Genomic DNA, 16,817 nt, shown 5'->3' on the forward strand with positions numbered 1-16,817 from the left:
GGGGCAAAGTTCAAACTTAAAAGTCAAATGCTGCAGACGGCAATGCGTAAGTATAAAGAATTCACAGGGCCAACCCCATGGCCAAGTGGTTAAGTTCACGCACTCTACTTCGGCAGCCCAGGGTTTCACCAGTTTGGATCCTGGGCATGGACCCAGCACCACTCATCAGGCCATGCTGAGGCAGCATCCCATATAGCACAACCAGAAAGACCTACAACTAGAATGTCCAACTATGTACTGGGGGTCTTTGGGGGGAAGAAGAAGAAGAAAAAAGAGAAGATTGGCAACAGATGTTAGCTCAGGTGCCAATCTTTAAAAAAAAAAGAAAAAGAATTCAGAATCTTTCCTTCTTCCCTTCCCAAGTCTTCAGGAGCCTAACTTTATCTCAAAGGATGGACACTACATCCCTCTAACACTAGAGTAATAAGTAGCACCACTGTCTGCAGGTCACTCAGAGATCCGCTGAGAACAGTGCTCCTGGGCAGTCCTTCTCAAACGTTGCAAAGTTTATAACAGGTGATGTTAAAATGCAGATTCTGACCCAGTTGCTCTGGGAATGTATAGATTTTATTAGATTTTCCTGTATCTATCTGGGAAGGAATTTCACAAAAAGTATGGGCAATGTTCAAAAACTAAAAAAAAATAATAGTGAGGCATTTTATTCTAGACCTTGTTTCTCAACTTTGGCTATACATTAGAAAGACCTTAAAAATACAATACGAGACCAGCTGTCATCTCTCTCCCCTGACCCCATCAATTAATCAGAACTTGGGGGCTTCTCCAGAGTGATTCCAGCCTAAAGCCTGTGTGGGGCTGCTCTTGTCCCAGTCTACCAGCACCACTCAAAGTCTGCTCCAAGTCCTGGAGCAGTCCGCAAACTGTTACTGGTCTGTGACGAGAGAAGTACCGAAACTGAGAGTAAGTGCTTTTACAGCAATATGACAAGTTAGGTTTATGTCCAATGAATCTAATAAAAATAGATGGACCAGTGTTTTTAAAAAAGAACACTTGATTTACAAAGAAACATTTTGACACCCCCTCAAGGAAGGCTTCCGAATAATTCAACATCCCCATCTGGTATGGAGGTCATGGTGGGCCCCTTCTTTAAGCTGTTACCTCTGAAAGCTGAAACATTCAGGTCAGTGACTAATGGCAGGGCCAGATCATTCAGAGACCTAGGTACAACAGGGTTAATGAGCAGGAATGGGGTAGGTGGGGTCACAAACCAGGAACACATGTCATCCAAGTTAGATAGCTTTTTTTCCCCATTTAATTGCCCTGAAAACACACACGCTCTCACATAACACGGAAGGTGAGAGCTGAATGAAGTTTTCTGGGTAATGGCTCGAAATGTTTTCCTTATGAGAAGTGGTGTTGAGTTACAGCGTGCAGACTGAGAACTGGGAGGAGAGAAGCAGCAGCCCCAGCCCGGCCCCCACCTTTTCTTGGGCTTGTAGGAAGGTGGACATGGGCTCACGGAGACAAGATGAGTGACATGTTGAACTGTCTGGTGGCTGCAATCGACTGCTCCCAGAGTGACCTAAGGGCAGTGTTTAGCAAGGTTTAGCCAGGGGCCAGCTGAGCAGGCACAGATGCTGTGCTGTGAAATGCCACGCAGGCAGAGACTGACAAGCGGTAGGAGCTGAGCTTTCCCCTTGGACTGCTGTTTCCTGCTGTGTTCAGGGGAGGGGGGCGCTTTCTGGCAACTCTGCTGCTGCTGCTGCTGCTGCTGCTACTACTTCAGCTCCCTCTCCACTCAAGGTAAGCAGGCTCAAAGGGAGGGCAGGCTGCAAGGAAGCCTTTGTACCATGAACAAGATCCGAAAGTTTTTCCGAGGAAGTGGGCGAGTCCTGGCATTTATATTTGTAGCTTCTGTCATCTGGCTGCTCTTTGACATGGCAGCTCTCCGCCTCTCATTCAGTGAGATCAACACTCGGGTCCTGAAGGAAGACATCGTCAGGAGGGAGCGGGTAGGATTCAGAGTTAAGCCAGACCAAATGAAGATCATTTACAGCAGCATAAAAGAGATGAAGCCCTCACTGAGGGGACACGGGAAGGGTGTACGGGGCAAAGAGAACTTTAGAAAGACTGAGGAGAGTATGCTCAAGGTTAAGGATAATTTGGACCAAGCTGAGAGGGAAAGAAAAATGCAGAACACCCCAGGGAGGGGCAAAGTTGTGCCTTTGTGGCATCCTGCACGTCTGCAGAGCTTCCCAGTGACTTCTAGCAAGCAGAAGACAGAGGGACGAGACATCAAACCTGAAGCTTCCTCTCACCACATGATGCCAAAGCAAACAACAGCTCAGGGGGCTCAGAAAACCCCATTCATAGCACCAAGAGGAACTCCATTGGCCCAAATATCTGTACACACAGGACCTGTGGGTATACACCAGGAAGCCCTGAAGAGTCATAGTCTCAGCAGTGACACATCAAAACAAGTAGCTGAAAGGAACCTGAAGGTGACCATTAGTCTTAATACTGACAGTTCAAAGCAGCAATCACAGGCAGTAGCAAAGGAGAGGACACACCCTGCCAGCCCACCAGTGCCAAAATCTGGGGAAGCCATAGCCTTAAATAAAACTGAGACTCAGAGTAAAGAACTAAATGCTAATAAACAGAAAGCCAGTAAGGCCCTTTCCTTTTCCAAGCTCAATGCCAATTCAAATCACTTAAAGAAGCAATCTATTAATGAGACACAGTTGGGAGGCTTGCCAAAGGCTGATGGAGCCCAAGTGGCTGGTGGGAAGAAATTCAATTTCTCTGAAAGCCATGTTGTGATTGTAACCAAGGAGGAGGAGCTAAAGACAGACACCAAAGAGATCCCCAATCCTAAAGACAAAACTATATTTTCTCGAGTATTGGGTGAGAGCCAAGGAAAATATATCTCCAGGAATAGAAGGGAGACGTCTTTTTCTTCACTTGCTCTACAGAGAGCAACAGTGTCTCAAACCAATCAAGCCTTAGCTGGGGGGCTAGATCTGGCAAGAACCAACTTAACTGCCAAGGTCCAGCCTGCAGAACTCAACCAAAGTCATATAAAAGTCCTTTTACCTGAAGACAGTGGAATGCACCATGTGTTAAAAATTGATGTGACACTTTCCCCAAGGGACCCCAAAGCTCCAGGTCAGTTTGGACGTCCTGTAGTTGTTCCCCATGGAAAAGAAAAGGAGGCAGAAAGAAGATGGAAAGAAGGAAATTTCAATGTCTACCTCAGTGATTTGATTCCAGTGGACAGAGCCATTGAAGACACAAGACCTGCCGGGTAAGCTGCATTTCTCTTCTCTTTCTTCAACCTCAAGTATTTTGGCTCTTATTTAGAGAAAATTTATTTCTAGATAACTCTGTGTGATTTTTGGCCACCTAGAGAATTAAAACAACATTAATTATTAGACACAGTCCAAATAATCTACCATCCACACAGAGAAAAGTTCTGATATCAGTTTCCCCACTATGTTCTCTTTCTGAACTTTCTACACTTATTTCTCTGAGACTTTGGCTCTCATTCTTGTGAGCTCATGTTTCATTTCCTTTCCTCTATGGAAAACCTTTTAAAATGATTAGATGAACTCCATTCCTAATAAGATGTATGTGAAAGGTAGAGCTTAAAATGTAATTCCATTAAAACAGTGACAAAGAAGTGAATTCCCAACTTTGAAACTTTTCATTATTAACAAGTTTGTCAGGACTATATTTGGGAAAGGAGGGAGAGAAAGAGCCTTCTAGGCCTCCCTGGAATCACATCTTAACCAGCAGAATTCTGCCTAATCAAGAGTAATGATCACCACACTAGCAAGTGAAGAAGTGAATTTACCCTCTAAAACTTAATAATCTTTGTAGATGGAGATAGTAGACATTTCAGGAGTTCAGTTATACAGGAATAATAATGTTGGGAAAATTCAATCAGCTAATAACTGGAAAACACCTGCAGGATGTACAAGAGTATAATAATAACCACTTAAATTTCTAGAATTTCACCATTTACAAAGAACCTGCATACACATCACATGAACTTTATGAGTCCCAGAAAGGAGGTTGCAGATGCTATAGGTTCAAATTAACAGATGAGGGTACTCAGAAATTTTGTCACTTTCCCAAGGTAACACAGCTCTAAAGTTGCCCTATGAGCCTTCATGAGCCAGTTCTTCAAAGAACTAAATTCCTATAACTGCATCACTGGAAAGTAGATCAAGTCACCTATATTTGATCTGATTCAAATACAGCCCAGTTCTCTGCTCTTTTTGGCCCTATCATAAATGACGGTACTTTGCAGCCATATGTTCACTATCCATTAATTGATAGTACAGCTCCATGTACACCTTGATATTCTATTCCTGAGCCAAACAATGTTTGCCTAAAAGTTGGAATTAGAGAGTGTCAAAACTCAGACATAGCACATTATGTAAACCACGGCCTTGTTTGGTCTCTGTAGAAAACTCTTCTTTGTGCTCCAGGTAGTCAACGTTACTAGGAGGAAGGCAGATAGAGATGTGCCTGGATTCATATTAGTAAGAGGAGTCTCTCCATTGTGATGTCAACTATGAGAAGGCCATTTTCGGCTCTGTTAGCCATTGGCAGATGGCTATCAGCCGTGTGCTAATAGCCTGCTTAGATCAAGCACTGTGCCATTCACGTCCCTCAACGTGGTAAAACTCACAACCTTGAGGAGAACACAAATGTACCCACAATAAAGATGAAGAAACTGAGGCCCTGGAAAGTTACATTGTCTGTGGTCATAAGACAAATGATTAAAATCCATGCTCAAAATTATGCTGTGCTGTTTATCTCCCATCTCTTGCTGATTATCCTCAAAAAAAAGATCCTAAAACTTATGTTGGGCCAACTCAGATCTGAGATCCTGTGTATCACATATATTTATGTATAATTTATATATATACATGTGCATGTATACGTATATATGCCAGCTTTGAACACAGAATGCCAGAGAATGAAGTAGTAGTTAAAGTAGCCTTATTTTAACATCTCTTTAATGAGCCGGCAGACTGCTACAGAGTCTGGGGAAGAATCAGCCACTGCACAGAAGCACAGGCTGCACTTCCAAACCAGAGAAAGAGCAATTGTGTGAGGGCCAAAAGCAAGCAACGATGATATTATCGTCCATGTGATTTATTGAAGGGCCGATGGCTCTCAGCGCTTGTTAGTCTCCGAAATTTGGTCTGTGGAAGTTCAGGATTGCGGCCCAGGAAAGTCACAGTCAGGCTCTGTCTTCTGAAGGAGACTGTCCCGACCGTAGGAGAAAATGACACGTGTGCTTGAGGATGAGTCAGACAGCATTCGGCCAGGCCCCTCCCTCTTATCACACAATCCACCTTGGTTAAATATAGACACTCCTGCGAGCTGCCTACCTAATGCCCTACTCCACCAACAGTTTAGCCACCAGGGGTCCTATGGACAGACCCCCTGAACTATTTACAGCCCTTTTGGGCCACTCTGCTTTGAACGGGGATACATTATTTTTCTTTTCTTTTACTCAAATACTCTGACTACAAATATGTGCAAATTATATATTCCCATGGATAAAGATTGGAAGAAAACGCAAATGAAAAACATGTGATTCATCAGGTTGGCAGGAACTGAAGTTTCTTTATTTTGATTTTGTTTTCAATCTTACTCAAAAAAGCACATGAGATGGCTTATAAGAATACACACAATAACATTTTTCAAGATAATAAATTTTAAAGGTCAGCATAAGGGGAAAGTTGTTATAGAATCTAATAAGAAAATGTGCGTATGAGAGAGAGAAAGAGAGAAAGAAAGAAAGAAAAAGAAAGACAGGAGGGCTGGGCTCCAAAACTTAGCTATAGTAGCAGCCCCCTCAATCCTTTAACTTTTAAGAGTTCTGGGGGATATCTCTCTTACGGCTCTTTACATTTCCCAAAAATCCACTATTATGGATTGATTAACACAGTAACTGACCTATCGTAACTGCCTAATGAATATACAGTGAACTGAAAAAAGGGTAAAAACCATTGATGGGCTAGTATGTTCCTTTAAATTCAATTCTTCTCAGTGAAGATAGTAACTAGAACTAGTTTTCACTTGACTGATAGGCTTGCGTGAGGCTGGCATTGGGGAGGAGAGGCGATGAGCAGAGTTCCCGGAACTACTTCACCTGCTCTAGATCTAAAATCAGACTCTCTTTTCCAAAACTGCTCTTCCCTTCTCTTCTCCTGAGTCCCCAAGAACCCTTTCTAAGATGCTGAGATGCAATCAGGGCCTTTCCCACAAGCACAAGAACTCCTTTCTGTCAGCAGCATTGTTCTCACTGTCCTATTCGGTGCCACCCAGGTTTCTGCCCCTTGCAGTGTAGCTAGAGCTTTCTGCATGTGACATTCTCTCCAATGCAGGCCTTCGGCGTTAGGAAAGTTAGCCTCATTACCCTTTTCTGCACATCATGTTCACCACCATCCACCGATGTTTTTCGGTGCACTAGTTCCTTCCCCAGCCTCCTGCCATTTTCACCTTGCAGGATCCTCACCATTTTCTCCCACACATCTGAATCCGACTCTGCTCAAAACCCAACTGTAGCTTACCTCCACCTGGACCGGGATTTGACTGTGACCTCTAAATTCCAAGTACCCTTCATGCACCCGTGGTTACTGAAACAAGCCTTGTCATGTGCTTTTCACTGACTAGAGCCTTGAGAATCTGCTTTGCCTTCTCAGTGAGGTTATAAGCTTCTGAAGGAAACTCTGTCTTTTACTTTATTTTATACCCCTTAGCACTGAGCACAGCGCTGTACACTCAAAAGGTACATACAGGTTTATACAACATGGTTTTAAAAGAGATGTTTCTCTGAAATGACTTTTGAAAATCGATACTATGTTTAAAAAATAAATGAGAGGTGACTATTTTAAATGAGGCCTGCAATGAGTCTTTTTATCAGTTAATATTGACTTCCTAATTTTTCATTTTGAATATGTTAGTATCTGGTTTAAGGTAAATACATTCTGTTCTAACACTATAATCTCTTCATTAATTCGTATTTATTCTTTAGTTCATATTTTTGTTGTTGTTTGTTTTTAATTTTAATGTTTTGACTTTCCAGGCAGGAAACTCTTTTTATTTTACATTCAAGAATGTATTATGTCAGAAAGTAAAATACAGTTTCATTTTTGCCTAGAACTTTTACCTATAAAATATGCTTCAAATAAAATGCTTTTTTGACAGTCATTTTAAAGTTCCATATTTAATCTTTTCTTTATAAAAAGCTAACCCTTGCAGTTCTTGCTCTTAACTATGAAGTTTGTTTCAGTCAGCAATAATCAATACACACATAGGTTTTGCTAAATACACACAAAACACGCATAGGTTTTCCTAAAACATGGTCCTATCTACTGAAAATGCAGGGCAACTCTACTTAGAGACGTCTGTCTCTAGGCCCGCACCTATAGTTAAGTGAAACTCCAAAAATAAGCTTATTTTAAGAGTGTACTTCCTGAATCTGTATTTAGAGAAAAATGACTCAAAGAAATTTTTGCTGCCAGCCTTTAGTTTATAAAGTACAGAAAGAATTACAGCACGCTCTACTACACTGCTGCGTCGTCATGATGTTCCTAGATGGCTTAATTTAATGCTTTGCTTTTCCTACAAAACTCTGGCAAGTCCCTCAATAAAGTAATTAAAACTGGTCTTTATTCTCCTAGCCCGGAGCTGGGAGTGTCAACCAATCATTTGATTCCTTCCTACACAGCTAACGAGAGTTTTCTTTTGGCACATATGAAAAGCAAAAGATAGCACCATGCATTTGCCACAAACCAGACTAAATTACTGAGGGGAAGGGAAAACCTTTCTGGAACCTGAATTTCCATCCCTCCCCTCCCCTCCCAATCCTAGTGAGGATAAAAACTGTAACTAATGAACTGCTGGGGGAGGAGCAGCTAGGAGAGAGAAAATAAATTGACCACACATCCTTCCAAACTTCAGGCTTCTACAAGTTTATCAGGCTGTGAGAAAAGAGAAACTTTAAAGTCAAATGAAGTTCAGCTTTTTTCATTTTTACATGGGATGAATATTTTAATTTATGAAATGCGACTGCTTTTGAGTTTAATCATGATAGGTGAATGTCGGCTAAAATTGGCTGAAATAGCTATGAGACCTCCCTGAGAAACAAAACAGGGGCAGAGAAACAAAAATCTCACAAGATGGATTTAAAAGGATCATTTCCAGCTTTTACCTCTATGGGTGTACACACTGCAATGGTGCTTTTGAACTGTGTGTGTGGGTCCACATTCAGGCATATTTGTGTATTTGTGTGTGTTAGAGCATAGTGTGCTATTTCACTGAAAAGTCATGGCCAAGAGAAGAAAATAAAAAGCAAAATTTGTTTAAAAGGTGCAGGCTAGACCATAACACAACAAAGGTTAAATATGGCCAAAAGATGATTACAGATCCTTTCGATACTTTTATTTATCATACTGTCCCCATAACTCAGGGAATAATAAGGAGAAAGACGATCAAAGGACATAAAACACATTTCTGCTACTAATTCAAAGAGAAGGAAGCAGTTAAACAGTGCCTAATTAATGTAAAACTGAGAAATGTTAAGCAAATCAGCAACTGTTTCTCCTAAATACTGCCAAAGACCTAGAAATATTTCTGGAAGAGAGTAATTAGCAAATGTAGGAATTTGAACCTATTTAAACTTCTTTTTTACACATCTGATCCAGAGCCCAACTTAATCATCAGCCTAGTTTTATCAAGTTCTTGCTGTAATATTGCCTTGTGTACTCTTTTTTTTTTTTTTTTTTTGAGGAAGATTAGCCCTGAGCTAACTACTGCCAATCCTCCTCTTTTTTTCTGAGGAAGCTTGGCCCTGAGCTAATATCCATGCCCATCTTCCTCTACTTTATACGTGGGACGCCTACCACAGCATGGCATGCCACGTGATGTGATGTCCACACCCGGGATCCGAACCCGTGAACCCCAGGCCACCACAGAGAAGTGGAATGTGCAAACATAACCGCTCCACCATGGGCCAACCCCTGCCCTGTGTACTCTTGTTTCAGAAAATAACTTCCTATTGGACCGTTCTGGGTAACCCATTCAGAGCAGAGCCTCTCAAGAAAGAACGTTTTTGCTCAATAGTCACAAAATTCAGGAAAAATAGTAATGTTTTTACAGGCCTGTTTTGTTGTTTGCTTTCAAAACGAAAGAATTTTTTCAGAGTCTCCTCTATGTTTAAAAAAAGATCTGTATTATTCCAAATTAAGCTATCTTCTAAATTGGCCCTGCTTCTGAAATGTTGGTATATGGACCTGTATGAGAAATAGAGTATTTACAAGGGTCTTTATGACTTGTCTTCTCATTTGATCCTTAAAACCATTCCTCAGGGCAGGTACTATCATCGTCCCAGCTTTACCTACAGAGAAACCAAGACTTGAAGAAGCAGCTGAGGTTTCAGATTGCAGCAGATAATTCAGAGGGAGGCAGTTCATTGCATTCCACGTGCTATTTGCTCGCTGCCTATCACGAGCTGGGCACACCATGCCAGGCAACTGGCACCTTTCGTCCTTCACATGCATCATCTCATTTGATCCTTACAACAACCATGTCAGATTGATAAAGTGTTACATCTCCTTATTAACAGATGAGGGAAAAAAAAACACAGGGAAAGGTAACTTGCCCTGGGGCCCGCAGCTCACAAATGGCCAGGTTAGGACCCAACCCTTAGGCTTCTGGTTCCTCCCCACTCAGTGATAATTCTCTTACAGCAGGCTGGCTCTCTCCTCGACTCTAGTTACTCTTCTTTCACAGTGGCCATCATCACCTCCACCTCTCCTGGGTTGGCCAAGGCTCTCTGAATAAGGAGAATCTCTCCCTTGCTCAGCCTCAACAAAGAAGTGACTATTTAAGTTCCAGGCAGTGATATATGTGTGTGTGTGTGTGTGTGGTGTGTAGATTTTATATGTGTGTGTGCTTTTATTCTAACCAACCCTCACAGCAACACTGTGAAAGATATACTATTTCTCATATGATATACAGAAGAGGAAAATGAGGCTTTATAAAAACACATGTTCTGCTATCCCAGAAAGCCAACAGCAGATTTGAGATTCAAAAGAAAATTTTCTGACTCCTAATTTTAGTGCTCTTTCCATAGGATACAGCTCCTCCTTCCTTTATTTCCTCATAATCATAGGACTTTGGCAGAAATTAAAACATCTCTTTTCCTTAAATACAGCTCAGAGGTGTATGAGGGGAATTCGTTTTGCACGTCAGATGCCACGTCAGATGCCACGTCAGAGAGAAAATTAATAGGAAATCATTTTCTATTCAGCACTAAGCAAATGGTCCACCAACCGCAGTTCAGCAGCAAGCAAATATCTCTGGGTTCCTGCTATGCAATCTAACATCTAAGATGGCCTCTGCCTTCAAGGCATGTGGAGCAAAACGTTATACAGAAGCACAGGGTACTACTGGAGTGAGGAAAAGAAAGGCTGCACATGGCCTGAAACAGGGCAGAGGCCTTTGGGCTGCAACCCGAAAGAGTAGGGAGTTAGAGAAGTGGGGAAAGGGGTAAAAAGAGGGGTCCACTGAGAAACTGAGGGAAATCTGACATGGAGTTGTGGGAGCGGTGAGGGTGGAAATGAAACCATAGAAGTAAGCAGAGTCCAGATCACTCAGGACCTTCTAAGAGCCAGGGGAAAAACGTCAAAAAATGTAAAGCCATGGAAAGAATCATTGAATTTATCTTTTCTCAGGGGTCTTGTGACCCAGAGGGAAGCACTTATGAGTAAATGCGGCTAAAGTTGCGTAGACAATCACGGAATGTTAATACTGGATGAAGCTTTGGAAGTGATCTAATCCAGTCCCTTGTGTTACAGAGAAATCTGAGGAGGGAAGGGACTTACCCAAAGTCCTACACTGCAGAAGAGCCAGGGCTCCCCCCCGGAGCCCTGACCGCCACCCAGAACTATTTCTGCCACATCACACCACCTCCTGCTCTTCTCCCTCCCGCCCCAGTTTCACTCTGACAGCTGCCTGCCCAAAATAGGCTATTGTTAAAGCGGTGAATGTTGATGCTGGTGGTTTATATTTCTAAGCCTGAGGTCAGTAGCTTTGATGGCTCTACGGTTACCTCAGGAACCACAGCTTCAGCGAGTGAAGGCCTTTGGCGTAGAGGTGGTGAGCATGACTGAAATCCTCTAAATTAGCAGTCAGGAGATTCTGACTGAATGTCAGGGGTAGTCTAGCCCAGAAAGAACAAAACATGAAAGTAAAATTTTTATATAACCATACCCTTTTATCAGTCAGAGGAAAAGAAGCCCCAATAACGCTAAGGTCTTGGAGAAAAGAATATAATTCTGGACACGGCTTGTCAGCCAGATGCTCCTTTCTCCTTCCGATCCTTTCAAAGATATCAGAGCTCAGGGAGTGGAGGCCCTGAAGGCTCACTTGGAGGCAGTAGTTGAATTGCAAATAAAAGCTGAGAAAATATTCTCCTCAACCTTCTGTTCAAACCCGAGAAGACTGAGACTTGACCCACATTGTACGTTTTGACTGTTTTGGAATAAAATGAAAAATTCATAGAAATGAGAGAATGTTATCATGCCCTCAATCTTCTGATCTGAAACCTTCTTTATTTGATAGGCGACATTCAAATCAGGTTAGTGGCTGAGCGCTCAGCACACACAGCTGAGAAAGCAAAACACATCACTGTCCAAGTCTCTTGATAAATGATGAGCCCTTGATAGATTTGGATTAAAGACGACCTGGAAAAAGGCAATGCACTCCGTCGAAATGTGTACATTTGCATTGTGGGTAATTATAGGCCCTCACACAAGGAGTCCACAAAATTGTGTTTTTTTAATTTTTTTTTTTTGAGGAAGATTAACCCTGCGCTAACATCTACCACCAATCCTCCTCTTTTTGCTGAGGAAGATTGGCCCTGAGCTAACACTCATGCCCATCTTCCTCTACTTTATGTGTGGGACGCCTGCCACAGTATGGCTTGAGAAGCAGTGCGCAAGGTCCAAACCCGGGATCCAAACTGATGAACCCCCGGCCACCGAAGGGGAACATGCAAACTTAACTGCTGTTCCATCAGGCCAGCCCGGACAAAGTATTTTTATATCCATTGTCTCATCAAATCTTCACAGACATTCTGTGATGAAGGCAAAGGATTCTTCGTCCCAAAAGTGAGGATGCTGAGGTTCTGGAAACTTCTGTGACTTGCCCATGGTCATGCAGCTAGTAAGTGTCAGAAAGGACTCAACACTTAGTCCACTGTCATCTTTCTCAAGTCCAGAGTCTTTCTGTCCCACCACAGTAGCATATCAACTGTGTGCAGGACAGTGGAACCCCCACATTACAGTCCCCATTTTTCAGTAGTTCGATTGGCTACAGTAATCTAAGTCTAGACTTCCCCCAAACAAAACAGATGGAGTTAATTTTTGAGTATAGAGTGGAGCCCACAGACTCTAAACACCTAACTTGTGTAATGAATGGGCATATAAAGTTAAAATATGATTTCTTATCCTCAAAAAAGATTACAAACCCAGAAATACCCTGCATTTAACTTAGACTTTACTTGAGCTGCAACTTCTCCCCCTAGAAAGTAGGACTTTCAATGGGCAAATTGGAAGAAAGGAAATTTGCTTCAGTTGCATCAGTGTGGGATAACTTGAAATAGTTTTTTACAACCTGTGTTTTTACAACTGGGTGACTCTCAGTATGCAAGAACAGTTAATAATGCAGAAAGAGTTAATGCTGAAAGCCTTTCTGGTCTGACCCACCGTGCCTTTGGACAAAACAAGCATGTTGCGTTTTCTAGACACCTGGAAACGTGTTTCGCCTGATTGGTAGTGCAGGGAACCAGGGGCCTGTAGATGTCAGAGTGGCCTGACACCCCAGCCGCCCATACCAAGGCACACTCCGAAACTTTGTATTTGAAACCTCACACTTTCTCCTGTGCCCCTCTCTCCCATCCTTGAATGTGGCCCTTTTTTCCAGGCACCAATATGCTCTGTACAATAAAATCTTCCATAGGGTCTTCTTCAGTGTGATTCCTTAAATACACCTAAAATATAAGTTTGTCAATAATTGGCAGAGGTTCTCCTTAGTTCCCGGCATATTGCATCTATTAGAATTCCTCATCATCTACCCATATAGGTCTCTAGTGGTAAAATTAGGGCATCGTGACAGGTTATGAGGATGGAGGATCAGATATTTGGTGATTCGGAGGGGCCTGCCCCAAATCTCTCAAATCTTGGAGAGCTCTTTCTCCCTCCAATTTCAAACTGGCTAGCATTACAACAGTTCTTAGAACTTCCTTCTAAAAGAGACTGAAGATCTACGATTTATATTATAAAAAGATTCATCTGCATTAGCCTGCTTGGTTAACTCTCCCCAATGTATTTTTATGTGTAACTAGATGTTTCTAAAGTCAACCAAATTTTGGTAGTAAAGAAACTCCCAGAACTTCCCAGCTGGGCTTGTTGGTTCAAATGACTCAGACAGAATTTGTTCAGCTGACCCTTCCTTTTTAGAATTGACTTATTTTTTCAGCACCAAACATCGTAAACAATATTTAACCATGAAATATGCATTTCCTGTTTATTTACATTATAAAATTAGAGATGAGGACGTCATAGGAAGTCACTGATGTCTTCTGTATCATCTCTTTCACTCAGGCTATTAAATTCCTCTTGGCTTTACTTCCTCTTTCCCAACTTAGAACCCACGATGGAACAATTGAATCATTTTACACGAGTACCCTCAAAATCCTCTATCACTTTTCTTTCTACCTCATTTGTTCTGATGACCCCTCGACTTGGATTAATCCAACAATCTGCTTTCTCTCCTCCTACACGCAGGCTGACAGACACTGGTGAAGCAAATGACACTTGCATTTTGACTAAAATTTGGGGGTCTCCAAATTCAGGGAATTGCTCAATGCCCTTCAGAAATCCTTTTCTGTGCAGCTGGCCAGTACTCTTCCCCTTTTCTCATAGTGTTCTTACCGTCCAAGGAGGGACATCTGCCCACCTCAAGACATGCCAACAGTCAAGAGGCAAGGAGGTATGAGAGAAAGGACTTTATTATAGCTTGCTAGCAAGGGGGAAGATGGCTGACTAATGTCTGAAAGAACCATCTTCCAGAACAAAGATGACAGGCCAGTTATGTAGGAGGCTGCCCTCTGGGTGGGGGCATCCGTCTAATCTCCAAGTGGGGGCAGACATCTGGTCTTAATTCCTGATAGTCTTCTGTTTTACTGGATATGCATCAGAGACTGGAGCAACGCCCTACCCTATACCCTGATCTTTCAGTTGTCATTGATGATGGCTATCAGCATAGAATCTCTGCCCAGCTGTCATCACATTCCTGAGGAACTCAACAAAGTTATCAACTTGTAGCAACTGGGAGGAGCCAGAAAATCTACAGAGTATGTCTGAGTTAGTTAATCAGAGGTCATTCAAAGTTACAGTATGTTTTCTTTTCTGCAATATAGCTTCCCTTATATCAACCTTGTTTTGAGCAGGTATCAGTGTCTGTCTCAAATATTCCCCATTCTCATCAAGACCCTACCTTATTACATTAGCAAAAAACCTTTCCTCCAATATGAGCTAGAAATTCTTTCAACTTCTTATCCCATAAGCATAAACTTGTTTACATAAATTACCACATTTTTCTCTTCCTCTCTCAAGGGAAAAGATCTCTTCTTTTACCATTTAAACTTTTTATTTCAGCTCCATTCCCTCTCCGTTCATCCATCCACCCATTTAATACATATTTATCAAGTATTTGTTAAGTGAAACTGTTCTAGAAGTTTGTGGCACTGTAGTAAGCAAGGTAGATTTGCCCTGCCCTTAGGAAATACTGGGTACAGAAGATAAGGAAATAAAACCAATAAGGTTAATGCCATGGCAGAAATACAGGTGACTATGACAGAGAATAATAGGAGGGTTAGCTAAATTTCAGTACAGTAGTCAGAGAAGGCTTCTCTGTAGAGGCAATATTTATTTAAGCTAAGAGCTAAATGAACAGAAGAAGCCAGCCATGAGGACACGGGGAGGGTAGCAATAGTGCTGGAAGTTAAGGAAACAATAAATGCTGAAAGGAGTTTAATACCTTTCAAGGAGCTAAAGAAGGCCCATGTGGCTAGGTGGAGTGTGAGGGGATAATGGAATGACCCACAGCCAGTTGGAAAGATGGGCTGGGGCTACGCCATAGGGTGTCCTTAAGGCTATGGTAAAGAATTTGGATTTTTAATTTTTTTTTTTTTACTTTGTTGCATAAGAGTTCAATGAAGGATTTTAAACAGGATAGTATTGTGGACGTGGTGAAGAGTGGAAATAGAGAGGCCTATTAGGAGACTTCAGCAATAATCCTAGAGAAAGATGATGGAAGCTCAAGAACTAGTGGTGGCAACTGTGGAGATATAAAGAAATTGAAATTGAGATATATTTTGGCAGTACAATGGGCAGAAGTTGACAATAGATTGGTTTTATCGACTGTCAGGAAGAGGGTGAATCTAGGATGACATCCGTATTTCTGCAGCAAGGTGGCTGATGATACCATTAATTAAGAGGAAAAATGCAGAGGACTGATTGGATTGGATAGGGTGAAATCAAGACATCTGTTTCAAATGCTCATGTGTAAGATGCCCATGCAATATCTAGAGGAGATATCAGGTAGTTGCTTGGATATGTGAGTTTGGAATTCAGAGGAGAAGTCTGACTTGGATGTAAATTGGAGGCTATAAGACTCAAAGCTGTGGGCATAGATGAGATCATACAGTGAGATAGTACATAGAAGAAAGCAAAGCCTAGGACTCAGCTCTGAGAATCTTCTGTTTAGAGATAAGAAGAGGAGGAAAGAGATAAGGAGACTAAGGAGTAAAAGCCAGTGAGTAATGGTGAAAACCAGGAGAAGGTATTGTTTACAGGACAGAGGAAAAAAAGGAGAGTGACTCAAGGAGTCAAGACTTATCAATTGAGTCAACTGCCACTGTAAGGTTGATTAATGCAAGGAGAGAGACCTTGCTCCACCAATAATCCTATCAATCACTGATTCTTTTAACTCTCAACTCTATTTGTACCTTCCCTGAAGCCCATAAATATGATTCTGTTCCTTCCTTCTCAGGAAAGGGAGAGGGAACAAGGATGACAAATTTGTCCTGCATCCCACATGGTTATCTTCTCTCTTTCTTCTCCAGGTTTCCTCCCAAACTAGTGTACAAAATAGTTTGCACTCTCTCATCAACCCTTTACTCTTTAATCCATTGTACTCTATCCCCACTCATTTCCTCTTGGCAAACTTTAGTCTCATCACTTCTGGTCCTTGATGTTCATCACCAGAGATGCTGAGAAGTGAATTCTCACATTAGAGACATTTTTGCATTGTGAAAAAAATTCCAGAGTTTAAAGTTTGTCTAATACCAAAATTGTCCTTCAATTGTTGGATTGTCAGTAATTATGCCATCAAATACTACAATATTCTATTTAATGCTTGGAAATCCCTCCATTCTTATTTTGTCCTCTCTTTTTCTAATTATTTTTCTTTTCTATAATTGAATTTTAATATTATAATTCATAATTTGCTATCACCAATTAACACTTCCACGGTCTTCAATGCATAAATTCCTAAACTTCAAAGAAGCCATAAATATAGTAAAAAAAAAAAAAATTATTCCCTTACTTTAATAATTCTCTTAATTCAAAGCAAACCTACCTTTTCCTGAGGGGCAAGGATGTCACTCACCCATTCAAAGAAATAACAGATGTGTCATCTCTCTCTCTCAAGAAGTATATTTCTTTTTTTTTAGAATTATTTTATTGAATTCACATTGCTTTATAACA

The 16,817-nt window shown here is 41.5% G+C and overlaps 1 protein-coding gene across 1 annotated transcript in view; it reads left to right on the forward strand.

The window, feature by feature from the left end:
• The first annotated feature begins 1,437 nt into the window (after positions 1-1,437).
• The window catches only part of GALNT5 (polypeptide N-acetylgalactosaminyltransferase 5), a 47,211-nt gene continuing 31,831 nt past the window's right edge, over positions 1,438-16,817 (forward strand). The window contains exon 1 of the mRNA XM_014858271.3: positions 1,438-3,262. Coding sequence (XP_014713757.2) covers positions 1,809-3,262 — 1,454 coding nt within the window. The 5' untranslated portion in view covers positions 1,438-1,808. The remainder of the gene's footprint in view (positions 3,263-16,817) is intronic.

Source organism: Equus asinus, chromosome 4 (assembly GCF_041296235.1).
Source record: "Equus asinus isolate D_3611 breed Donkey chromosome 4, EquAss-T2T_v2, whole genome shotgun sequence".
NCBI lineage: Eukaryota > Metazoa > Chordata > Mammalia > Perissodactyla > Equidae > Equus > Equus asinus.